The sequence below is a fragment of the Poeciliopsis prolifica genome, unplaced genomic scaffold (genome assembly GCF_027474105.1).
Source record: "Poeciliopsis prolifica strain line A6 unplaced genomic scaffold, Auburn_PproV2 SCAFFOLD178, whole genome shotgun sequence".
Taxonomy (NCBI): domain Eukaryota; kingdom Metazoa; phylum Chordata; class Actinopteri; order Cyprinodontiformes; family Poeciliidae; genus Poeciliopsis; species Poeciliopsis prolifica.
Window position 1 is genome coordinate 112,234 of NW_026562553.1, and position 27,216 is coordinate 139,449.

Consider the following 27,216-nt stretch of genomic DNA (forward strand, 5'->3'; position numbering starts at 1 on the left):
AGCAACTATGCCGTTATGCTATGCTGTTTGACTCTTGTGCGTCATACTTACCAGGTACCCATGAATTGCTTTGGTGTGGAGTTCTTTAAAATGTATCTTCAGCTACTTGATTATCTGTGACTAACATTTTCTTCACATGATTGTACTGTTATATCTTTAGCTTGATGTTGCACAATAAAAGCATCAACTCATACACACTTGTTGGTGAAGTATTTTGTTATTTATTTATTTTCATTGATTCTATTACTCAGCAAAGAGTGAATGAAAGTTCCCAGACTTTTTTAAGACAGTTGTCAGATTTATGAAAATTTGCATAACAATTTTAAACCACTTTTTGCATTTTTTTTCTGCAACCCCACCGGTGCTTTTTCTTAATAAGAGACACAATGGAGCACGGCAAGAAAATTTGATCCTTTTCAACTTTGTTGGAGATCAGCTTTGGTTTCTCTTTATCCGACAATGAGTCAGATTTTATTTGTTGATGTGCACATCGATGGCGCGCGTTGATGCCTTCATCTCTGCTGTAGGAAACACAATCACTACATTTGAACAAGTTCTAACTTTTATTCAAACACGACTTGTGTATAGTGCAACGTCTGTAAATTCTTGGCTCGTTCAAAGCGATGTCCTGACTCGGTGGGAAATACTCAGCTTATGTGTGAACTTGGATGGGCTTTACAGGAATTAGGAGACGGGATCACCATAGGCACAAAAAGGCAGATGATGGTGGGAAGAAGGTACATACAGACTTACAATAACAAAATGGATCATGAAATTCACTGCTTTGTTCAAAACAGAAGAAGATATTAGTGGTCAATTTCTGGCCAAAGTGGAAATGCTGCACTAGCTTGTGCTAATCACTTAGCATGTAAGAAGCTAATGTTAGCTTAGTCAGTGAGCGTGCTGGTCGTTCTTTCTGGCCAGTACAAAACTCATGCGCTAAACACATTGCTAACATGCAGTATGTGTCTCTGGTGAATGCTGCACATATAAAGGATGTGATCTTTGGCTTGGTGAGTCACTGTGTGATTTGACATGATAATCATGCCATGACAAAGGCAAACTGGTTCTCCAGTCATCTTTACGGAGATTTTCCCAGTCTTCATCCCGGACAGAGCGAGAACCCCGGCCGTACGGCTGCTTGTTCTGTAAATCCCTTTTACCTTATAACCCTGTCAGCAGAAGCAGCAGGCCTCACATTCTATCCATTCTCTCCTCTTTAAATTTGATGTCAAAAGTTTTATGTTGCAGGTTCTTGCCAAAATGTTGGGAGGATGGCAGAGCTGGAGAATTTAGAGCCTGGCCTGCATGGCCTCCATGTCAGGTGTTAATCATGTGTGAAGAATACAGTCCTGCTGTCATTCGCTGCCTAATGCTGCAGTCATTTACTACACGGATTGCATTTGCAGTTCAATTTGCATGTTCCTTTTGAGTCAGGTCTTCTGGTTGCAGGATTTCAAAACTTCTTTGGCCTTTTATTTGGTCAGATATTTCTGCCTTCATGTCTTCTACGCCCAAATTCTTCCCTCCCAGTCTCCTGAGGACAAAGGCTTTGTGATGCAACCTTCAACCTCTGTACCCATTAGGGCTGGACAAGGTGTTGCAAATTTATTGTTATTTTATCATTACTGTCTTCACTAGTTATGTAAGTATGTCAGATGATAAATTAAAATGAGCTCAGTAATTTCCATTAGCAGGATTTATTGTTTTTTTTTTCATTTCTTTCTCTCTTACCAAAAGCTGGAAGATAAAAGTCTTCAGTCGGGTACTTTGTCTCAACTGGGCCTTTTTTTTTTTTTAAGGAGACACAATAATTTATCTCCCGGTTACAGCAGAGTTAAAAAAAAGTCTGAATTTAGGTGAGAAATGAATGTATTTATTTTTTCTCCTCTCCCTATTGGCCATTGAGTTGTCACTTCTGGTCTGATTCTCATTCTGCTCCATCTGCCTCCAAAGATATTAAACCTTGGATTTCACACCTCGTCCTGTTGCTATACGACATACTGCTGTTCTTAATGATCTTGTTTTCACTTGGATCTAATGAAGATCACGTTTCCTGCTTGGTCCAGAACCTTGACAGTTGTGTGTATTGCTGTGTAGCTGAGTACTGAATGCTGCCCTTCGTTGGTGAGGTGGAACCAAACATGGAGAGAAAATGGCTGCCTGTTGCAGTGCCTGGATGTTGAAGTGTTACCACCATGGTAGTGAGTAGACAACATGCCTGGACATTGGGCTGCAGATGTTATCAGACAGAGGATTGTGAAAGACACGCTGCAGAAATCAGAGCTTTGGGAAAGCAACAAACCAACACAGCAGGATTGTAAAGCCCTAACACAGAGGAGAAATGTATGGTTTAAAATTTAGTATTTTTTTTGTGTGTTACAAGTTAAACTGTAACTCAGAGGAAAGTCATAGCGGCGTCCTTCCAGAAGGTTTATTTGGATGTGCAGTTTTAGTTGGTCCACAGTGGCCGATCCTAACCTCAGACACTCAGGGAGAAGAGGCGTCCCTCTGTTATTTGTGAGCTGGTTAATTTTTGGACCTTCCGCAGGTCTTGGGCCTGCAGTGGAAACTCAAACAAGCAGTTTAGTCCTCAGCTGCCCAGCTGAGCGGCTCTCGGCTGCAGGTCATGTTGAAAGCTGCTGAGGGAGACAAACTGCTGCTGACTGACCTGGAGCAACATTTTATTCAGGTATCCACTTCTTAGTTTAGTCCAGGAGTTTTAGCCTTTGCTTTGAGTTAAAGCTGCAGTATAGCAAAATATTTCAAAATTAGCGCCTCAAAATAGTTGATTTTAATTACAAAAAGCCACAAAAAAAATAATTATGAAATCCTGGTTGGACTGACTAGTGGGAAAAGATGCTCAACATTACTTAATTTTGAGATACACTTTTTGAATGCAAAGCTAAAACAAACAGCTGTTGATGATGTTTTAACAGTTTTATGAATTTTATCAATAGTTCTGGTGCAACCGGCCCTTTAAGAACATTTAGATTTTTGACATGGCCCAAAATGAAAGTGAGTTTGACATGTCGGCTCTAAGTGAACAAACAGTCGCCTCATTAAGCAGGAATATATATTTTTGATCTAATCCTTGATCATGACTATCATTTTGCATATTGCTGTCATTTTGTGAACCCCTCCCCAAAATATTTGTTGTATAATTTAATGATAATTTGCTCAGAATATGTTTTTAAGCTAAAAACTAGAGACAACCAACAACATTATCAAGTAAATTCTCTTGTCTGTTTTTTCCATTTGTTCAAAGAGGTTAAAATGCAGAAAAAAAAGTCATTTGATTTTTGTATTGTCATCTACATTTTCCAGAAAAGCTCTTGTCACAGGCAGAACGCTGAAGGGAAAACAAAGTACACTTAATATTTGTTAACAGGAGGAGAAGCACCAAAACCAATCAGACCCATGTCAAAACGAGGACAAATGTCAAAGGTTGCAGTTTATTTATTAGTCAGTTTAGAGAGGGATTTAACAACAGAGAGGGATTTAACAACATTATTGCTAAAAATCTTTGTACTGCCTGTTTCTGTACTGTGCAAGCCTGAAATGATGAAAAAACATTGTCCATAACAGGAGTCCCACGTAGACACGAACATTTAACAAAACAAGGTATTTGTCCTGACCCAACAAATTGAATGTGCTGAGACAGAAACCTGGTGGGATACAGAGCATGTCATCAGAACTATGAAGACAGGTGGGACGTCCTGCTGCAGCAGATTCCATATTGAAATACCAAAGGCCTTAACATGTGACCCGCTCAGGAAAGACGACAGACACAAGTCCACGTGCTGCTAACTGATAGGTGCTGTGGCCACTCACCGCTGTTATCACGTGAGTCCAGAGACATCAATGCTAATGTGCTTCATGATTAGCTGGGCAGTAGGGTGGAGCTCCTCCACTCGCACTACTCATGCACTATAACGTCTTCCTCCGAATTACAGTCCTAAATAAGGCAAACACTAAAAAATACAATTAAAACATATGTTTTTTGCATGTCACTTAAATCCTAATTCGGTAATCATCCAGGAGATCTTAAAACAAGAATCAAAACCAAACATTTAGACTAAAATGTGGAGCACAGGATCCACACAGAACCAGGTGCTGCAGCGGAACCCCCAACCCAGTTCAGCTACAAACCTGAACTTAATATATACTCCATGTTGTTGTTGCCAAATAGCTCAAGTCTGTTTTAGTTCTGATGATTAAACCCCTGATAATCCGGTCGATTCTGAATGATCGGGGAGCAAAATTGCAACATTTGCTTCATTTTCATCTTATGCCGTTTTCTGTCACACTGCCCTGTGACAAATGATTCAGATGGAAAAACTTCTTCCCCTCCTCGCCTGTGGTGATGCTGCACCAAGAACCACTGAAGGAAACAACACAAAAACCTCTGAAGAAGAGTTTTAGCTTCAGAACGCAACTTCTTTGTTCATAAAATGTAAAAAAAAAAAAAAAAAAAAAAAAAAAAGCAGAGTCAGACTTTAGCTGTAGTCTGATTTCTTTTGGTTGTATTTACCCAGAATGCACTGATTCATTTCTTGATTTTGGAGACATATGCATTGAAACTGCATTAGAATTGACTTAAGTCGACCCAGCAGTTAGTTTTTAGTTGGACCACAGTTCACTTTTTAGGTCCACATCAGAGTTTGATTGTGCATTCACACCTCCTCAAACAAACCGGTCTTTCTAGGCAAATAGTCTGTTTTAAACCATTTGATTAAAGCGGACTGTGTTGTGTAACTGTTCTTCTCTAAAAAAAAATAAGCAAAAAAATAAGCAAATGCTGGATTTTTCAGCTTATCTATAGAATTCCACAAAATGAATTAATTTACAGGGATAAATTATCTTAATGGAAACACTCCAATTTAAAAAAAAGCTCAATTTTTTCAATAAAAAGTTGTGCTAGTTTTTCAGTCGTATCAGAATGGATGTATTTTTCAGAACTGCAATGGGAACAAATTGTCACATCACATGATGAACTCCCGGATGTAACTCCTGGTGAAAACCACAAAGAAGATGACAGGAAGTAGTTCATTAGAGCTCTCACAGCATCACACGATTCATCAGAAATTGTGAAACGTTCCAATGTGTTGAATCCATAACGTAACAATTTCCCCCTAAACGCCTCATATGTTGCCTCTCCCTAGTATATGTGGTTTGTCACTCCAATGCATGAAAGCCTCTGATGGCTGTCAGACGAACTCCAACGTCATGGCTGAATTATAAATATAATCTCATGTAGCTTGATGTAGTTGTTTACATCTGTCACTGGAATTATATTTAACTATTTACCGCATTCTAGCTTATTCACATGTCATTTCAATTTAATTTCATTCAATGCAAATTCCGCAATTTCGAAATTGTGTATTTTTGAGCTTCAGCAGACAACAGGAAAATATTTGCACACATTTGTAAGCTGATGAGGTAAAGAGGCAATAGAGCTCAGTCGTTCCCACTGGACAGTGGTATTGTTGTCCATAGCTGCAGAATTGGGCATTAGGTGTTCTGTTAGTGACACACCCACTGGGTTTGGGTCAAGCTTTGAAGGAAGCCATGAAGCCTCCTGAAGCGTCATGTGATTTTTTTTTTCTGTCATGTGAGATGGATTATTTGATATTAATTGTGACACAGAACAGCATCAATAAAAAACTTTATTTATCCTATTTGAGGATGCGCTGATATAAAACTATGGGCTACTATTAATATCCAATATTAATATCGCTGAAAAGCAATTGATATTTACCAGTTTATATTTTCCTGCCTTTTGGACATTGTGAAGCACTGGGAACAGCACTGCTTCAGTGAAACATCCTACCTGCACAGCATCACTATCACTGTCATGTGACCACCTTCCTCCACTTCCAGAAACACATTCACAGATGGCAGAAAAATGAAAATGAATGTTGGTTATTTTTATGACCCCACAGGTCATGACTGTGTTCTACACTCTCTGTTTTTCACCTGTTGTAGGATGATCCAGGAATGATGTGCTAAGACTCAGAAAGCTGCTAACGTTGATGTTTCTGTGTTTGCAGCTTGTCTTTTTCGCTTCAACTTGCTGTCACTGGTTTACTTCCTCTATCTACTGCTGCTGCCATGGTTCCTGTGCCCAAACAAATACACAGTGAGAGGTAAGCTTCAATTTACTGCACACGTCTTCTTTCTCCTCACTGACTGTAGATACAGTCAGTGAGGAGATAACTGACTGTATCTACAGTCAGTTGCATCCAGAAAGTATTTGCAGCGATTCACTTTTTCCACATTTTATGTTTCGGCCTGATTCTAAATTGTATTAAATTAAACTCTTAGACACAATACCTCAATATGACAAAGTGGAACATTGTCTTTAAGTGTCTGGTTACTGTATTAAAAATAATCATATTCACATAATTATTCACAGCCTTCACAATATTTGATTGATGAAGCTCAACAAAGCCGATGAGGCTGATCATCCCTGATGATTCTACAATTTAAATGGAGTCAACCTGTGGATTTGATTTGGAAAGGTCCACACCTGTCTATGTAAGGTCAGAGGTCAAGCATGAAGTGAAAGGAACATTCTGTAGATCTCTGGAAGCTGGACTGTCTTTAGGCACAAATCTGGGGGAGGATCCAGTAACACTAAGGCCTCTCTGAGACCTCAAAATCAGAGGTATCAGAGAGGCCTTAGTGTTCTGAGGAAAGAGGAGAGCCTCCCAGAAGGACAACAATCTCTGCAGCACCAATCAGGCCTGCATTGTAAAGTGGCCAAATGTTTTTTTTATTTGTAATAAATTAGCAAAAGCTTTTGAGGAAAGAGATTAATTTGATACAACCTGGAATACTGCTGCAAATGTGGAAAACCGCTGTGAATACTTTACAGTCTAAACCAAGCATGTCTATGTTTTTGTTGTTTGCAAAGTGATGTGCAGAACATCTTAACGCTAAATGTTGCAGAATATTTTAAGTGTGTGAGGAGTGTGACTTTGTTTTTTTTTGTTGTTGTTCCACATTATAGCCAAGGTCATCATAAAACATGAAATTTTTAACACTCCAAAGCATAAAGTGATATATTAATGATATTTCCATTGTTTGAGTACAGAGGATTGCCACAGCTTGGTAATGTCATGATGCTTCTTGCTACTGCAAGACAAAGAGCTGGAAATTAAATACTGAGTGAAATTAAATACAGCTGCAAATGTATTATTTGATATCTGGATAGTCCCATTTGATTTGTTGTTTTATTTGGGTGACATTTACATGTTGTTTGTCCAAAGGCCATACATAATCTTTGAGAGAACCTTCAGATTATGATCACTTTGAAAGAGTAGAAGAAAGCAAACAAGATCATTAGATTCTGCTGAGAATGAGGGCAGTATGCATGGACTAGATTGAAGGACTAAGGCTCACAGTCAACCAAAAGATGCTATAACGAGAATGTCGGACCTATAACTGTTCTTCGACCTGACTAAGAGGCCGTGTCTGACTCAGTAATCCTCACAAGATGTGCAATCACCAGGTGATGCAACACAAATTCAAACAATGGGAGGGGCCAGCGCAACAAGGCGGGGCAAGAACGCATCATCACTGCCTCAATAGTGCTGAGTCTCATCGATAAACTCTGATAATCTGAAGACAAAAACACAACTATGACCTATGGACAGTACCATCTATACATCTACTAGAAGATAATAGTGCAACTGTATGGACAACATCGACTGATATCATCACCTGGTTCACATCATGGTAACCATGATCCTTGAGATGCTTCACTTGAAAATGAAAACCACTAGAAGCCATGGAGAGCAGCATCCCTGGATCTAAAGCCACACATATCAGCCGACTGTCTGAGCAACAGAAAGGTGCGGTTCAGACACATCCTCCAAGAAAATGCCACCACTTTGACTGAGGCAGTTCAAGTTCTGTGCAGGGAGAGGAAATAACAACAGTGCCACACATCTAAAACACGCAGGACAGAAGCCTCTCATGACACCGTTTGGCCCACACATGTTCTGCTGCAGAGCGTGCCAGGCTCACACCTCTGACTTCTTCCCTCCAGAGGTACAATAGCAAAACAAAGAGCAGGAAAATAAACAGGATGTTCTCTCCCTCACCATCCACTTTGTTCACAGAGTGAGTCTACCGTATTAACACGGTATTAAGCCCACCTACAGGCCTTTGAAGAGTCTCACAGATCTAAAGTTTTTGCCACTCTAAGTTCAGACACTAAACATACATGCAACACTTTGACCTGCGATGGACTGGTGGTCTGTCCTGAGTGAACCCCGCCTCTCTCAGGAAATGAATCAATCACATGACCGCCCATAAACAGGTTGACCAATCAGCAGTCAAAGAGATAATTCTTGCTGACAAACTGAAACAACTAAACTCTGGTCTGAACCACTTCAATAACCTTACCAATGTAAAAGTGGTTAATTCCCAGAGGAGTGGACAAAAAACAAACAAAAACACCATATGATATGATCCCACTCATGATTGACAATCGTGAAGAAGTTGTAAAGAAGTCAGTAAGGCAGGCCTTGGGGAGTCATCTCTAGAAAGTATAAATAATCAATCTGTAATTATGTTATATACGTGTTGTGCCAACCTGCAGGTATAATACTTTGACCAAAGAAATGATGAAAGCCACTGATTTTAAGGATGTTTTCAGACCTGATAGTCCAATATACTTAGTTCCATTGGAGAGCAAAATTGCAACATGCCACATTTTCAGCTGGTGCGGTTCTCTTTTACTCTAAACTGTGTCAAATGATCCAAACTGGCTGGAAAACCTGCTCCTCTCTTTGCTTGTGTTAGTGAAGAACCAACACAGGCAAACTGCTGATCACTTTGGCCAACACTGAAGGAAGCAACAAGAAAACCTCTGTAAAACTCTGTAGTGTGAGACTCACTTGTTTGTTTTGTAGTTACCCAGAATACCTTGTGCTGTAGTCCGCTTCCTGCTTTTGGAGCGGTCTCTGGTCCACTTGGATATGCATCCAAACTGCACCAGAGTTCACTTCCAACAAACTGAGACCGAGGTTTATATGTGGACCAGAGTACGCTTTTATGGTTTGCATCAGTTACGTCCTCACACCTTCCCAAACGAAACAGACTTTCTATACAAATGAACTGGAGTTTGATTAAAGAGGACTAAACTGGGCCAAACTAAAATGCACCATAAGACAAGTTGGTTACTGATCATTCTGGCCTTCGAAGAAAACATAACAGAAAATGCTAATGAAGGAGCAAGAGATTTCCAGGGTAGAAGTGAAGGAGCAGAAGGAGTCATTTACCTCTGACTCACTTAGAAAATGACTGAAACACTGAAATCCTCCTAGTGGGTAGAAAAAAGCAGGACTGAAGGATTGTACAGAGGCACTAATCATGGCAGCTGCATAGAGCTGCTCTACTTGATAGGATATTATATTTCAAGTGTTGAGCAAATCAGTAATATACTGTAGTCAGATGATCTGTCCTTGATGTCCACAGCCAATGTAAGTGCTTAGTGACAGCGGTGTTAAAGGTCACGGAGAGTGGTGGAGACAGTAAATAAGAATAAAGAAATGGTTGAGAAAATGTGGGTTTAGAATGAGCAATTTTCAGCAACAACATCACCATTGTATGATTTCCTGAGTCATGCAGCACTCAGACATGCTCTATTGCATCTTTTGATACTTGCTTGCAGATTAAACTGTGTTTCATTTGTTTCTGCTTCCTGTCTTTCAGGTCACACTGGTCGATTTATTAAAACGGTATTTTGCACCAGTCTGCTGTTTGTTCTGGCTCATGTCTGCTTCCAGACAGTGCTGTACACGTACGCTCCCCTCAACACCGCAATAGGCTATAACTGTTCACAATGGGAGACCATAACCAGACACATCGGACTGTCCAGGTGTGTATTAGACACCATAAACAACTACTGTAGAGGAAATGATTGAAGGTGCTGATGTTTTGTGCTAACTCCATATGCGTGTGTGCTGCAGGCTTCCCTTGGAGGATCCCTGGAATGTGCTCCGTCTCCTGTGTCCGGATGTAGGAGTGTGTGTGGTGTCACTTGTTACTATTGTCCTCTGCAGCAGATTGGTCAGGAACAGAGAAATGGTGGCTGCAGCCAATATAACATCAGTAAGTCTCTGTATGGTGTTTGACGGCCTTTTTAAGAATATTAGAATGCAAATGTAAAAGAAGGTAAATTATGTTAATTAGACCACTGATCACTTTTTTAAAAAACCTTCATAAAATGTACAAGATTGGAGCCATTTTCTCTGATTATTAAACTTTTGTGAGGCTTTGGGGTGACCAGTGTGAATGAAGGATGCACTGACCCACTGTTTTCACTTCCGATACCGATACAGATATCTGAGGTTTAGTATCGGCCGATGCTGATCTGAATTGACTTTTAACATTTTTTCTTAAACACAGACATAAATATACTGACTGACAAATTTATTAGATGACTGCACCAATGCAGCACATAGCTGGACCGATACAGGTATTGATATCAGATTGGTGCAACTCTAGTTTAAATTGTGGTCATTTTAGAAGTGCAAACATCCAGGATTCTAATTTAAAAGAACCCTTCAGAACGTCAAAGGAACACGTTTAGTGAAGGTGGGTCCAGCCTTCCAACTCACTCAAACATCAGTCTGACATTTGGTTACGAAAAGGACCCAACATTTCTACAATCCTCCTCAGCTGGTCCTTAAGTTCTGCATGAGAACCGGCTGATATTTGATTCAGTTTTGTAGCAGAAACGTTGCAGTTTGATACCCTTGCTTCAGATCCAGAGGGTTCTCAGGATTTCTTTATACAGATTGGTTTCTGGACACTGCAGAGGCTGGAAGGTCCCGGTTGTTCTGTTGGAGCCGGGACCGCTGCTGTCCTGCTGAGAGTGGACTGCTACTGCTGCAAACACATTGATTTAGGAACCATGTGTCAAACATGAGGAGGGTTACTCACTTTACCCTTCAGCAGCCACAACCTTTAAATTAACTGCTGTATCTTCACTTTCTTATGAAACTGAACTCCTGTTCAAGTGTCACAACACCAGCAACTAGCTGGATGTTTTATTGACTATAGTAAAATCAGATGTTAGTCCATATAGAAACACAGCACCTTACATTAGAGCAGAACTTGGTCATATTTTAAGGCTCTGAGTCTCGTCTCGTCTGTGATTGGTTGAATTTTTGTCTCACCTCAGAGGTAAAGAGCTTCATGAAACCTTTCCTCCCACTAAATAGCTTGAAGAGGAATCTGCAGACACAACAACAGAGAATGAGGAGGAGGAAGAGTCATCAGTTGACGAAGAGGTGGAGGAAGAGGAAAGGTCGTCGAATGGTGACCCTGACGAGGTTTCCACAGCAACCAGAGCCAAGCAGCTGGCAGAAGGGCTCAAAGTTAAAATGCTGAAAATCCTGCGGGATCTGGGCAGAGTGATGGTGGTCGTCCTGCTGGGGTTGGCAGGTAAGGTCTGCTCCAGGTTACGTTTCCATCGTATCTCACATCTTCTCTGTGTTCTCACTGAACAAATGACTTGACTCTGGGGAGCTTACCTGGACATGCTGTTCTCTGACAGTGACAGTTTTACAGCGAGTAATGTAAAAGGATGTCCATATATTGCTCTTTGACCTCTGGAGACGGGCACAAGCTCCCTGCACTGGATTCAGTAGCTTGAGATCAAATAAAATCCGGTGCTACATGGTCAGTGTAACACAAAGAATTTTACAAAGGATTTTAATGTTTTATCATTGATGCTCCATGAAGCTTTCAAAATAACAATAAAAATATTCAGTTTGAATTTCTAAAACCTGGAATGTTTTATTATTTTGAACTTAGATCTAATTCATACACTGTATTTCCAAAAGTATTTGCTCATCCATTCAAATGATCAGAATGATCAGGTGTTCCAGTCGCTTCCATGTCTATCAGGTGTATAAAATGAAGCATCTCGGCATGCAGACTGTTTCTACAAACATTTGTGAAAGAATGTCTCTGTCTCTCTGGAGCTCAGTGAATTCCATCGTGGAACGGTGACAGGACCTGTGCAACAAATCCAGTCATCAAATTTCCTCACTCCTAAATATTCCACAGTCAAATGTCAACCGTATTATGAGAAAACCGAAGTGTTTGGGAACGACAGCAACTCATCCAAGAAGTGTTAGGCCACGTAACCTGACAGAGCGGGGTCACTGGATGCTGAAGTGCACAGTGCGAAGAGGTCGCCAACTATCTGCAGAGTCGATCACTGCAGACCTCCAAACTTCACGGGCCCTTTGGATGAGCTCAAGAACAGAGTACAGAGAGCTTGGAATAGGTTTCCATGGTGACCAGCTGCATCCAAGTCAAACATCAGCAAGTGCAATGTGGCTATAATGCTGCAAAGCAGAGCAACAAATACTTTCCTAAAACACTGCGTAGAAAAGTTTCCTACTCTAAATGACTCTGTTAACTAATAATTGCTACTAATTAAAAGTGAGTGGCTGCTAATTTACTGGTTTGAGCCCCAGATCACTGGAAAACCCGAAGTTAGGAAGGATCTAACCAGAGCTATTTCCTGTCCATTTTTAAAATACCAGATCCAGGTACAGCAACCAATGAAAAGGGATTCTAGAAACAAGCTAACATGGAAACACAGACTCAGAGAGAGAGAGAGCTGCAGAGGCATGTTGCCTAAATGAAACCTTAGCTCCCCTGACAGCTCAGCCATGGTTATAAACAGCAGGTGTGTGTAATTGCTGGCGCATGAGACCAGGGCAGCGGTCCAATAATGCATAGTGACCTGCATTAGCAGCAGGTCCTACAGGCTCAGTGGCCTTTATGTCAGTCTGCTAACAGACTTTTAGCAGACTTACCAGACTGTTGGTTGACTGGCAGCTAATCGAAAAAACCTGGTCCTCCTTAAAAAAGAAAACAGATGATCCAACTTAAAAAGAAAATGTTAATTTGTCACGAATAATAAAATGAAGTTTATCCAAGTCCATGTATTAAGTTTATTAAGTGAACATGTTAAAGAAAAGTTTAACATGCCCAAACTGACAAACTGAATTCAGTTACACATTTTTTAAAGTGTGAGCTTCGTTCTCTGTGTTTGTGTCATTGTCTTTCTGTAGATGTTTAACATGTCTCCTGTTCTCCCCCCCAAGGCATCACACTGCCCTCTGCCTTCTCAGCACTTTACTTCCTCCTATTCATCGGTGTGTGCACGTGGTGGGCGTGCCATCTACCCATCAGCCACCTGGGGTTTAATGCACTGTGTGTGATGGTGGGCTTCTTCGCTGCCGGCCACCTGGTCTGCCTGTACTTGTACCAGAGTCTGCTGGGCCAAGGCCTCTTCCCCCCACACAGCCTGTGGGCCAGGTGAGCCTGCAGGGCAACATGTTTGTACTACTGTCTCCTTTGAAATTTAGAAATATTGTAGCAGAAAAAGTTTTACTTAAATTTATGATTCACCTGAGCTCCCAGAGGTTGGTTTTCTGGTTCTACAGACTGGTTTGGACAAAAATACTGCAGGATCCCTTAATTAGACTAGACCGTCAACCAGACAGCATTATGCTGAGTTTGTTACAGTAAACTAAAAGTCATTCAGAAAAACAAACACTGAAGTTGGAAAAATTGTTTTTGTCAACTGAAATGAATGAAAACGGTAAATAATGAGAACATGGACTGTGGGAGGAAGCTGGAGTACCTGGAGAGAACCCATGCATGAACAGAAAGACCCCGGGCCGGGAATCGAACCCAGAACCTTCTTGCTGCAAAGCAGCAGTGCTACCAACTGTGCCACTCTGATACGAGTTAATAAAAACTAATTAAAACTATTTGAATTAGACAAACAAGAAGTCACAATAAAATAAGACTAAACTATCATGAAAAGCCCAAAACAATTAGAACTGTGGGTAAATCATACGCTTACTGAGGTTACATTTACAGCTTTTAACATGTTTTCTTTGATTCCTCATTGGTTCATCCTAATCTGACTGTTAGCGCCTCATTCTCACAGCCACTAATCCCAGCGTTCTTCATGCTTCAGATTTTTTTTGTGATCACAGTTAATTATCTGGATCTTTCTCTGTTTGTGTTTCTGTCTAGACTGTTTGGTCTGAAGGACATCATCATACCCGGAAACTGCTCCATGCCTGATGACCTCATCCTCAATCACAGCCATGATTGGCCGGTTTACGTCAACCCAGGAATCCTGCTGGTCCTCTACGTTACTGTGGCCGCGGTTATCAAATCAGGACTGCACGCGGCGTCGAACCAGGTACAAATAGCACCATTACCACAGCAGAACCTTCTAAGTGTTCATGTTGAACATTCACATGAGGGCACTGAAACGATGATGTCATCGTTTCAGTGCCGTGAAAACATGGTACTGGACGGAAAAGGTTCTGTAAAGACTCCAGAGTGTCTCTTGTTTTACATCCTAAAAGAACTTGTGACCCGAGTGGATCTCTCTCTGTTAATAAGACAATGTGTAGAACCTTTTTTGGCTCTATAATAATTAACATTTTCCTTTCCTAGAGATAATCGTGCTACTTTATTTAATTAATTGTATGCTAAGTTTGCTGTTTAGCTAGTGAAAGGAAAAAAAAAATCACAATTTTATTATTTTTTCTAAACAACAAAACATATATTTTTATTTTTTTTAAATACTATTTTCATTTTACACTGTACTATTGTACTATTTTAAAATAGTAGATATTATAATATAAAAATAGTAAAAATAATAAATTAGTAAAATACTATCTTTAACTATTTTTAAAGATAGTATTTCAAAAATACTATCTTTAATGTTAATAAATTTAGCCAATAAGATGCAGAATCCTGAATAAAACAATCTCAGTTGTTCGGATGTTAGAGTTTTCTTTTTTGACGTCACATTTCTTCCCAGCTGGAGAAAAGAAAAGCTTCAGCGGAAGAGCTGGTTGAGTTAAAGTCCTGGAATCAACCCAAAGACGACTGCGAAGACGAGACACAGGTACTGGCTGCTGAGTCTCTGTCAGCTGCACTTACACGCAAAAGCATTCACACCCGAGGTTCCACACACACACCTCAGATGTTCTCGTCCCTTTCTGCAAACACTGACAAACAGTAAAGCAGGAGCAGCCAGATGAAAAGCTGCCGTCTGGATGCTTGTGGTTCACCTGCAGACCACAGGTGGGTGTGGAGGTGGTTTGATTGTGAGGAGCAGACGTGTTTGGATGGCACCATGGAGGGGAGGGACGGGTTTCACCACCGGCTGCAAGCGGTTTCCCACAATAATGAAGATCATCAGAGCCACTGAATGTGGAAACCTCACTGATTCAAGAGAAAGAAAAGAACATAAGGCATTTTTATTGATTCTGCAGTTTAAAACTGGCTGCTTGAACGCTACATTGAAAAGCTGTTCTTTAAGAGTTCACAGTGGATATCCATTCATCCTGTTCGGTCCTGGCATCATAATTACAGACTGGAACAGGTGTGTCAGACGGCTCTGATCGTTCTTCATCTTGCCTTTGCGTAACATTGGAGAATTTACCAAGCCCGCTGTGTCCTGTACCTCTGTGTCCTATACCGGTGTGTCCTGTACCGGTGTGTCCTGTACCGGTGTGTCCTGTACCTCTGTGTCCTGGACGATACCCCCAGAGTACAAATATTTTCACCCAGTCTGACCTTTGACCAAGAAACACTGTGAGGGATTCAGAGTAGGGATGGAAAATGATCACATTGTTCATCATTTAACGTGATGAATGTTCTCTTATCCCAAGAATTTTTATATATTGTTGTGATGATACGTTTTTAAAATAAGAGGAAAAAATATTGAGAGTATTAAAAAAAATCCAATACATTTGAAAATATGATTAACTGGAGTCTTCCAGTGATGTAAATCACACACCTTTATGTGTGATTTACACACATAAAGGTGTGTGATTCATTTGTTCTGATGTCCAGAACAAATGCATTACAATGTTTCTCCAGGTCAGTATTTGTGTTTGTGGAAATGTGATTACAATGTGATTCAGACACATAAAGATGCCTAAAAAAAGAAGTAATAAATATTTCTTATTGTCACTTTTATTATGATCACAGTAGTACGTTAAAATATTGTGATGAAACTTTAATTCCAAATCGCCCATCCCTATTTCAGAGTAGAGATTAGAGATCCATGTTCTTATCTGATTTTAACTGTTTTAATTGTTCATATAACTTCACAGACCATCACTTAAAAAAAAAAACAACTATTTCTTTAACTGCCCCTGCAGCTTACCCTGACAACTAGTTATTTCATGGTGTATGGGAGCTCAGATGGGACAAAAGAAGCTCAGTGAAATGAGCTCAGTCCTCCCCTTCGTGATGAGCGCTGCTCCGGATGGTACCAAGCCAATCCTCTAACTCTGAGTCTCCTTTTCAGCACCTGCTGCTGAGGACTGCTGGTCAGCTGGCTGAAACAGGGAGTCTAAACTTGAACTGAATTCTGTCTGCTTGGAAATGGGTTTAGCAAAAAAATTAATAAAAATAAAATAAAGAAAATCTGCCTTCCGCTGCCAGTACTGAACATGTCTGCTCCTACCAAAGGGAGTCATTTCCATACCTGGTGTGTTTGTCTGCTGAGTTACCCACTAACTGGCTCCTAACGCTCAGTATTTGGATGGACCTTTTTTATTGTTGAGAAAACATGTCAGGATAGAAAAGAGTTCATGTTTGGCTGTTTGTTTCAGATCACCTTGGTTTCCAGCGAAGCAGAAGATCCAGAGGAAACTACAGCTGGAGAACATCAGCCAGGTTCTTATGGCTCACATCTTTCATTCAAACCTCTTTTATTTCTAAAGAAGCTGCTGTAATTAACTTTAGATACAACTGCATTTATTAAAGTATATTTATTAAAACTGTCACCATGTTGTGTGACACTGATAATTTGTGGGAAAAAATGAGCTCTTCTGCCTCCCAACTTGAAACAACCAATCAGAACCAGGAGGCGGGTCTTAGTGCTGTCTTTGCTAAGCATTCATGAATGCTAGAGCTAGTTAGCATGCCTTCCAATGATAGCAGATATACAATTTTTCTGTAAGTTGTTTCTCTGCCATTAGTACATTGGCAGAGAAATGTACTAATGTCAACCAACATGAGGATGGTTGACAGCTCTAAGACCCGCCTCCTGACTCTGATTGGTTGTTTCTGGTTGGGGGCGGTGCATTTCTTCAGGCAGCAATAGCAGCTCAAGGAGGAGACGGAGGAGACGGAACTTTTCACACATTATCTGTCTCATATCATACTGTCATGACACAGTGACAGCTATGACAAATATGTAAAAAAATAGAAACCCTAGTGATTTACTAGAGTTGTAAATCACTAAAACATTTGATGAAGTCTGGAAACTGGAACATCTCTGTGTAACTCGTCACTAAGTGGCTTCACCAGTTTCTATCTTGTCCTTATGAGCTGAGCTCTGCTCCACTAGTCCCACACAGGACAACAAGATATCACACCCAACCCACCCAAGTATTCACACTGACAGTTCGCTACAGATCTTCAGAGCCGATAAATCCATTCAGCTCATCTAAAATGATCCCACCAGCCTGTGTGTAATGCATCTGGCAAGATGCTGCAGCTCCACTGCAGATCCATCATTATGTTTCAGTGGGTCAGGCAGGCTGCTGACTGACGGTGACTGATGGTGACAGGAGGCATTAGACAGAACTGAATCTGTTGGCCGGATTGACCCAGTGGATCTTGTTATGATGGCTCATGTCATCAGCTCCCTCTCCCTCTAGAGTAGTTCTGAAGTCCAGCAGCCGCTAAACCAGATGGTCCTGACCCCCCTGTTCTCTTGTTGCAGGTGTGGCTGCGGCCCCCGGGGGACAGATGAGCGAGAGCCCGTTCTTCCTGCTGGGACGGGTGGTCATGCAGCAGAGTTATGTCTGTGCTCTCATAGCCATGATGGTAACCATGACGTCCCTCTACCAACGCCATAGCATTGACCTTAGCTAATGATGTGGAGAAGAGTGCAGGGGACAATGTTGTTGATTCTTTATTGTGACGGTTTGAATCTCGAAAAGGACGGTTCGGATCTCTCAGGGGTTCTGTGGAGCGGCAATGAGATGTTAGTATCTTACCTGCAGTAGGAAACGCAACGTAACCGACTAACATCTTTGGTCTGTTGTGCTAAGCTAACAGCTTTGGTCAGAGACCAAATCAGGTGGCTTTCATATAGAAACGCCTCCAATTTTTACTGTAGAAATCTTTAAACCTTTCCTTCACATTTGATTCAACCATCTCAGTATCTCAGTACTTTTAAAAGCAGACCAGTTATTTATTCTAAAGGCTGTTGTATTCCTACTGACCGGGTTTTCTGACTGATTATGCTGAACGAGTCTCCACAGAACCCTGATCTAGCTGTCCCTTCCCTCTGGCCCATGTTGACCCAGTGTAGTTCTCACTCAGCCCGTTTTGTGTCGTCTAGGTGTGGAGCATCACCTACCACAGCTGGCTGACGTTCGTTCTGCTGCTGTGGGCGTGTCTCATCTGGATGCTTCGTTCCAGGTACCAATGACAGCCGGGTCTCGGGCCTCCTCCACACGTAGCCGGCTACCCGATAAACCCGGATAGAATAGAATCTGCGATTCGGCCTTTTAGCCTTCTGTTTATTAGTAGCAGTGTTGTGTGGTGGTGCGTTTTGTCCTGCGCTGTTTTGTTATTGTATAATAAAATATGTGTTAGATGTTCTGCTGAAACAGATGGTGGCTCAGGAGGTTTGAGTTTCGTTCTGCAACCAGTGGGTTGCTGCTTCGAACCCTCACTAAGTCCAGTTTTGTCATCATGTCCTTGGGCAAGGCATTTCACCCTACTTACCTGCTGACATCTCACTTCTGCCAAATGCAGTGGAAGCTGCTCTTGAGTCCCTAGAATTGATAATGGTACAACTGCAGGCCATTTAACATTTTTTCCTAAATTAGATTTAATTTTTTTTTTTTTACAAAAACAAATGTTTTGTTTTTGTATTAGGTTTTCAAATCTCACATCTGCCTAAAATGACTGTTGAGTTTATATTTTCAATGTGCGTTTCGTTTGTGTCTGCACAAAGTTTCTGTTTCAGCTGAGTTTGTCTCATTTATGCAGACGCCATGCAGCCACGCTGTGCTCTCCGTTCATCCTGCTCTACGGCCTAGCTCTGTGCTGTCTGCAGTACGTCTGGGCCATGGAGCTGGAATCCATCCTGCCCACAAAGGTGGGGACCATGAGTCTCAGACAGCTGGGCCTGGACAGAACCCAGTATCCCTGCCTCAGACTGGGAGCTATGGTAAGGTGTGAGCTGAGCCAGAGAACAGTTCTATGTTCTGGTTGGCAGATAGAGCAGAACCTGCACCTTAAACAGGCAGGATTATGTTAAATGAACTTTAAATTGTGTTATAATGTCAAAACCATATCTGGAGAGTTGCTTTGATTCCTGCATGTTTGAGAAATCCTTTAATCTCCATGGCAACCATTCAGTTGTGCAAAACACCTGGAGGGACCTGGGGGAGAAGCTGCACCTAAAAGGTGCAGCTTCTCCTCTCGCTGCAGTTTCCAAGCTTCCACCTCTCAGAGCAGCACTCCCCATCTCAGCTCCTTCAGGCTAGCCAGCAGGAATTAGCAAATATCTGTTAGAACTGCTCATCAGCTGAGCACAGTGCACCAGCTACTTCTCAGTGCAACGCTGGTAAGAACGTCAAAGGGTTAATAGAGAAGCTGCGTTTCAGAAAGAGCGGGAAAAGTTTTTAAAGAGACAGAGTCCCAATTTCAAGGTGTAAAATTACAAAGTCAAAATTCTTTCAAGTCATATTTGATATATGGAGCATTGCTGTAACAAGTGAAGGTAACATAGCTGCATGACTGTGCTATAAAATGGCACTGTGTGCCTAGAAAACACATCACTCTGTAAGGGGGGATTTTTCTGTGCTCTTGGATTATGGAGAAAAATTCCCACATAATTCTGCCTCTTTTGATGTTTCCCATGAGGCTTGTCAAGCGCAGGAAGTGAATACATTAGGTTTTTTTTAATATCTAGCTGTGCCACATTATAATGCAACACTTCCTGATACAGTATAGTTCCTGGAGAGGAGCTCCTGAAAGAATAAACCAATATGGGCACAAAGATGACTCTTCAAATGGAAGACAGGTGTTTATGCTGTTAGATGAGCTTTTGATGTAAGATTGTTGTTATAAAAGTGATTATTCTTCTGCCATTCTCCACAATTAGTGAAACCTCAAAAGTCTGGGCTGGTGCCCATCTCACAGTGTGATGGGCACACTGTAGAGAAATTATTACAGTAAAAATTACAAAATTAATTAAAAAATTAATTAAATTACAGTAGAGAAATTATTCCCTAATTTAAACTCCTGACCTGCAGTACACACACTGGACAGTAGAGAAATCGTAATGACAGCCTTTAATTAGTGAAATATTTATTCATTGAGCTTTTTATTAAATGTTGATCCATCGTTTCCCTGTTTTTCTTCCCAGCTTCTGTTCACCTTGACCTTCTGGCTGCTGGTACGTCAGTCAGTGAAGGAGAACTTCAGGAGGAAGAGCAAAATGTCTGCGCCCCTACAGGAAGTCACTACAAAAGGTAACGACGGTTCTGGAAACACACGAGCAAATCCTGGGGAGCTGGATTGTTGCACATCATCTCAAACGCATGTCTGCATCATGTGACGTTGAGTGCTCTTACAGTCTCCCCCCAAACGTTCCTCCCGTTACAAATAAACAATTTCATGAGGATTTACTTTTTGCGGGTTGTTTACCTTCCGTCGCCTCTTTATGTCTGGACTCTCTTTATGTCTGGACTCTCCCTTCTTTCTCAGAACTGGGCGCTGGCAGTGAGTCGGTACTGAAGGTTCTGGGAGGCATGGTGATGAGCTGCTATGCCAAGTACTGGATCTATGTTTGTGGAGGGATGTTCATCATGGTCTCCTTTGCTGGAAAACTAGTTGCCTACAAGATCATCTACATGCTGCTCTTCCTGCTCTGCCTCTGCCTTTATCAGGTATGAACGCTTTTTTTTTTATTAATTTTTTTTTACATAACATCAAATATTCTGTCTTCACAGTTTTTGATGGGCTTTTTAAAACTTGTGTATACGATGAATATGCAGTGGCAGATTTTCTTATGTCTCTTTGCCCAGTCGTACTCATAAATGTATAAAGTATATATTTGGTGGTGTATTTAATTGAATTGAATTGAATTGAATTTTATTTTTTGAGGTAGTACAAGTGCTGTTGATTATTTACATAATCGAGAAGATGAGACAAATAAGAGGCATAATTAGGGCTGTCATGATAACAAATTTGTTAGACGATAAATTGTCCCAGAAGTTATTGCGATAAATGATAATATTGTTGTTTTGAGACCATTTTCATATAACAGCGGCACGATGATGCAATAACATGTTCTCAAGGATAAACTTTAAATTCTAATGAAGATTTAAACAGTAGAACTGAAAGACATTGGAAATATCCAAAATAAATCGAGAAAACAACAGAAACAACAAATAAAATGAATTATGAAGTCTCTGTATACAAAACTATCTTTCAAAAGAGGCTAGATGAGTCCAAAATACCAGACTGAATATTTTTATTATTCAGTTTTTGGTGAAAATGAAAGAGAAAAGAGAACAACGATAAATCAAGCAAATGAAAATGACTGAGATTCTTTGAATTTATTATGCGATTAATTGATTCATTGTTTATTGTGACTGGCCTGGGCTTAATGACCAGATCTGAATGAAGTTCTGCAAATATAACTAAGTTGGTGTCAAATGTTTGTGCAGTAAAATTTTAGGTTTGTGTGGCTATCATTTTAAAGATATTAATAAAAAAAAAAAGTTTCCAGATGTTATCAGAAGTCATTATCATCAATATTTTCAAAGCAAAAGCAGCGCAAATTAAAATTGTTGTTGCACAAACTGAGTTTACTGGCTCCAAATTCATTTATTAATTTTTTTTATGTGAGCAGGGGAGCTGGCAGGATATTTGACCTCTGATGACCCCTGGATATTCTTTATTAATATTCTTAAAATTACCATCAAACATTCCATGGCAGTATTATTGGCACTTTAGTTTTCCTTCCCTTCCCTTAATTGCATTATTCTTTTTTTGTTTTGTAACTATAAACATTCTCCTTCATTTTCTATCAAGGCCAACAACTCAGTCAAAACTGACTGAGTTTATTGTGTATTTGCATATTTATTCATCCTCTGGACTTCAGCCGTTTTTCTAGTTTATTGCAGCATTAATATAAAATCTGTACTGTCTGCATTTTGCAAGAGTCAATAAAAAGGAAGAAAACATCATTTTGGATGAGTTCCCCAATAGTGATGAAAAACAGAATATTCCCACAAGAGCAGTTATAAAAATACATCACAAAGGCAAGAAATGAAGAAGAGGAAGGCGAGAGCCAAACTGCCGGAGCATTAAAAATAAAAATCAACATGTATGAGAAACGTTGTGTTTTGCTGTCGCTTTTATTCCTCTTTTTACTGTTTCTGCTGCCCGACTGTTGTTATTGATGACATCTTGATCAAAATGTAAGTAACGGTAATGTGTTGTGTCTTCTTTGTGGTTTGCATGCTTTGCTCATCAAACTGTAACCATACAGGCCTCCACTCTGCAACCTCGTTTATTAGATTCATTAATGAAATGAGGGTCCATCTTAAAATATGGTGTGTGTTTAAAGGGCAGGAGTTCATAACTTTCTTACTTCTTTCTTCTCCTTTTCAGGCATGTTAAGATTATTATGGTACAAAATAATATATCTTTTGCATTCCTTGTTCATGTGTGTGATTTTATACTGCCATTATGTTGAAAAATAAAAAAAATGGGGGTAGTAAGATCTATGTGGGGGAGAATGACAGTTTATTTGTTTGAATGAGTTGAGTGTTTCCTCTGACATTTCCTCCACCTCCTCACCAAAGCCTTGTTTCCATTCTGCAGGTGTACTACTCTCTGTGGAGACATCTGCTGAAGCTCTTCTGGTGGCTGGTGGTGGCCTACACCATGCTGGTGCTCATCTCCATTTACACATACCAGTTTGAAGACTTCCCCGAATACTGGAAAAACCTCACTGGTTTCACAGATGGACAGTATGTGTTTAAACTCCAGGGCTGTATCCTCCCAGCTACTGGTCATCCTTTGAGTTTAGAGCTAGTGTTGGGACTAACCCAGTAAGGTCTGAGCTGATGCGGTGGATGTTCTGCTGGTTGTAGGCTGGCGGCCATCGGCCTGGAGACGTTCGCTCTGTCAGAGCTCTTCTCCAGCATCCTCATCCCGGGTTTCTTCCTGCTGGCCTGCATCCTGCAGCTGCACTACTTCCACAAGCCCTTCATGAAGATCACAGACCTGGAACACGTCACCCCCAAACACAGGTACACACACTGCTGCGGCCCGGCTGGCTGTTCCTGCTGGCTGTTCCTGGACCTCACTGTGTGCAGTACTGTGTGTTGCAGGCAGAGTTGGGTACATTTACCCAGTTATATTTACTTGAGTATCTTTTTGGCAAAAATTGTACTGGTTTAAGTAAGGTGTACTTTTTACTTTTACTTACACAATATGCTTGTAAAATATCACTACTCTTCATTGGGTAAAATTTCTGGATTTTCTGTGCCTAACTTCACTGAATGAAGAACAAAAATTCACCAAGCAGAGACACACAACTTCAGTTTTTGGATTGAAAATGTTTTTGTTTTTGTTTTTTTGTCTGATTTTGCAGTTATATTATTTACGTTAACTGCAGTGACTTAACTCAAATGTTTTTTGCGAAAAAGTTGCAGTACAGTTACACATCAGTGCAAAAAAAAAGTGCTGTTGGTTTTGCGTGAAATTTTGTGATTGCAGGATTGGGAAAAGACGAAGGGAAAATTGAATGTCATTTGGCTGTAAAATATAAATGTCTTTGATATGATCAATCAAATAATAGATAAGCACTCAGCTGCTGTCTTGAAGGCTCAGTTTGTCTCTCTGGAGACTCGAGGGCAGAGCTGTAGACGATGCAGCGCAGACGATGCAGCGCAGACAAACAAAGACAAATATTTTAAAGGGTTGACCTCGCTTCGACATCTTCCTTTTTTTGTTCCTGACTCACCTTGGAGTTATAATGGTCGAGGGTGACTTAAACCTTTATGTTTGGTTCTTCTGACCAATCAGACATCTATCTGTTTAAGAAGTTCTTCTGCTTCCAGGAGGAAGAATAAAGAAAGAAGGGAGGAAGTCGTCTCTGGTAATGTGAGGGTAAACCCTGAAGAAGAAGAAGAAGAAGAAGAAGAACTGGTGGCAGACAATGATGAAGAATCCGAAGATGAAGGTGAATACTATTACTTGTTATTTGCATATTGAGATGTAAATCAGCATGTTATTATGCTATAGTATGGTTCTATGCATTTTGGTGGTAATCCCCACATGTGAAAGATATTTTTATAATGGTATTCACATCATTGATACAGTTGCATCTGATTTATAAATATAAATAACTTTCTTCATAAAAGATCAAGTTTAACTTAGAAAATCAACTGGAGCTAACCTGTACTATTTTTCTTTACAGTTATCATATGTATAAATGACCTTGGAATCTATGATTAGAATGAATGAACCATGTTTTTTTTCTGTATGAATAACCATCAAATTCACATCCTGGCATGATTGCTAATAGTTTCTGTCCTGTCTGTGATGTCGCTCCGTATTTCACCTAGTTTCTCTCTCATTCCAGAGTTGGTTCCCACTAAGTGGGGCCTGGTGATGGACAGGATTCTGGTTCTGTCCAGGAAGTTCACCGACATCCTTACTAAAGTCCAGGGGTTCCTTTGGAGAATTCTGGAGCTTCACATCCTCAAGATGGTGGCTTTTTTCTCTGTGTGGGTTGCCCTTAAAGAGGTAAATATATGGAGAGTGACAGTTATGAGAGCATGTTGTAGTAAAGGCTGTGATTCATGTCAGAGATGTGTGAGGTTAGCTGTGCTCACACATAATACTTGGAGTCTATCTTCACTCTAAACTGACTCAGGATGGGTTTGTTTACGGAGGAATTTGGATATATGTCGACTCAGCAACATTAGGCGACCTCTAGTGACCTTGTAAGGAAGTGCAAGTGTTGACTATACGCGTTGTCCGGGTTACCGACAAAAAGGGAGTGCTGCATGATGATAGGATTGTGAAAGTATGTGTTTTAGCTCAAGAACAAGGCAGTTTGGATTTCCCCTCCCATACCGAGAAGTGCCTCCTCTTTACCTGAAAGCTCTTGCACAACCGCGGCCAGGTCAGGTGCACTCACAGAGTGACTCCGGCTGCAAATATGTGGAGCAATGTAAACACTTGAGAATGTAGCTGTTCCAGGGTTTTAAACTGGAGTCGTGTTACCAGAGGCTGCACTCAGTGGCTTTGTCTCAGAGTGATAACATTTATCTGAGTTTGTATTTATTCAAACACTTTTGCCAAGGACCAACAGAAGAACGTCACAGTTGGACGCTCCAACAATATGATGAACACATCAGACTTTGTTTTGTTGAAGATAACCTGGGCTAACTTTGAACTCTTAGAAGGGCCTCGTCAAAGTCAACCTGGTGTCAAATTGGTGGACTACTGATAAAAGTTAGTCTCATTTTGGAAAACCAACTTCTTCTGCCGAGACGATTGGTCACATATTTACCCAGAATTATGTCATCTTGTTGATGGATACAGTAAATGCCGAGTGCAGCTTCCTAACAGTTTTATGGCACTGTGGGTTTCACAGTGCTCACATGTGAAGGAATCCAAAATAAATGAAAACTTGCACATCCAGCTGTTGTTTGAAAAATTCATTGAAGTTGTTTGTTGTATTTTTATTCCATGCAGGGAACTTGTGCATTCTGGTAAATGTAAATGATGTTAAAGTTCTGATTCCTCTTGGACGGTGTGATGTCATCTTTCCCATCTTTCTTGTCCCGTCTGAAGCCATCGGTGATGAACCTGGTTCTGGTGGTGTTGTGGTCTCTGGCGATGCCGTTTAGCCGCTTCAGGCCCATGGCGTCATGCCTGTCCACGGTCTGGGTGTGTGTCATCATCGTCTGCAAGATGCTGTACCAACTCAGTGTGGTCAACCCCACAGAGTACTCCTGCAACTGTAGCATGGTAAGACACACCTCGGCTCCAATGAACGTAGCAGCCTGGTGTCGTTGGTTCTGTTCTCTGTTGAAGCTTTAGCTCTAAGTATGTTGCTGTGTGTTTTTAAACCTCTGACAGCCGCTACCAAACACAACCAACCTCCTACCAGAGGAGATGATGAACTCCACGCTTTACAAGGAGCCTATAGATCCAGCCAAGTGGTTTGGCATAAGGAAAGATGCGACTGCTTTGGGATACAGTAAGGTAAGGTCAATTCTCATTTCCCTGTAACTGATTCTGTTGTGTTGTGGATTTATTGATCCTTTAAATAATCACTATTAGATGGGATCCTTCCTCTGATCTGTGCTTGAAGCATAATCTCTCTGTCTCTTCATCGGTGTGAATGAAAATATTTCCAAAACTCCCATCTTCCCGCCTTAAATGGAAGATCAAACATTGGATGTCATGCTGACATGGTTTGTCTGTCATATGTTTGTTCCAGAATCATCTGATTGTGCTGATGCTGCTGGTGTTTGAGGCTACAGTGTATCGTCACCAGGTTCACCATTATCGGCAGCTCCTGCGATCCCCTCCCACCATACAGACTCTCTTCCCCTCTGCAAAGAGAGACACTTTGGACAACGGCCTCATTCCATGCTTGAAGTACCTGCTCAACTACTCCTTCTACAAGTTTGGTTTGGAGGTGGGACGTTATCGCATCATATTTTCCACTGCACTGCACTTCTGTTATGCTTCAAAGGTATTTTACTTCTTTAAACTCTCCCCTTTTTCCCACAAAAAGATATGCTTTCTGATGACGGTGAATGTGATTGGTCAGCGGATGAACTTTTTGGTCATCATCCATGGCTGCTGGATGGTGGCCCTGCTGGTGAGGCGGAGACGAGCAGCGATAGCTAAGATCTGGCCCAAGTACTGCCTCTTCCTGTCCATCTTCATGATCTACCAGTACCTGCTGTGTGTGGGCATTCCTCCTGCTCTCTGCATAGGTGAGTGCTGCAAGGACAGAAGAATAGATCATTCTGCTCATTTCAGGATGAATTTTATAAGAAGACCATTCAGGCTTATAAGGCCTGGTGGGTCTGCAGATTTTACCTTCGTCCCACCAGGCTGAGG

At 40.9% G+C, this 27,216-nt stretch overlaps 1 protein-coding gene across 3 annotated transcripts in view; it reads left to right on the forward strand.

Moving 5' to 3' along the window:
* piezo1 (piezo-type mechanosensitive ion channel component 1) overlaps positions 1-27,216 on the forward strand; it is a 60,066-nt gene that overhangs the window by 8,352 nt on the left and 24,498 nt on the right. For all 3 annotated transcript variants that reach the window (XR_008605425.1, XM_055026117.1, XM_055026118.1), the window contains exons 2-22: positions 6,054-6,149; positions 9,727-9,892; positions 9,984-10,125; positions 11,241-11,463; positions 13,143-13,356; positions 14,086-14,257; positions 14,888-14,974; positions 16,695-16,758; positions 17,813-17,916; positions 18,437-18,516; positions 19,093-19,273; positions 20,477-20,582; positions 20,818-20,999; positions 22,945-23,093; positions 23,217-23,375; positions 24,189-24,310; positions 24,713-24,876; positions 25,933-26,109; positions 26,221-26,346; positions 26,585-26,785; positions 26,885-27,089. Coding sequence is in view for 2 of the 3 variants with exons in the window: in XM_055026117.1 (XP_054882092.1) it covers positions 6,054-6,149; positions 9,727-9,892; positions 9,984-10,125; positions 11,241-11,463; positions 13,143-13,356; positions 14,086-14,257; positions 14,888-14,974; positions 16,695-16,758; positions 17,813-17,916; positions 18,437-18,516; positions 19,093-19,273; positions 20,477-20,582; positions 20,818-20,999; positions 22,945-23,093; positions 23,217-23,375; positions 24,189-24,310; positions 24,713-24,876; positions 25,933-26,109; positions 26,221-26,346; positions 26,585-26,785; positions 26,885-27,089 (3,120 nt within the window). In the remaining variant the exon portion in view is untranslated. The remainder of the gene's footprint in view (positions 1-6,053; positions 6,150-9,726; positions 9,893-9,983; positions 10,126-11,240; positions 11,464-13,142; positions 13,357-14,085; positions 14,258-14,887; positions 14,975-16,694; positions 16,759-17,812; positions 17,917-18,436; positions 18,517-19,092; positions 19,274-20,476; positions 20,583-20,817; positions 21,000-22,944; positions 23,094-23,216; positions 23,376-24,188; positions 24,311-24,712; positions 24,877-25,932; positions 26,110-26,220; positions 26,347-26,584; positions 26,786-26,884; positions 27,090-27,216) is intronic.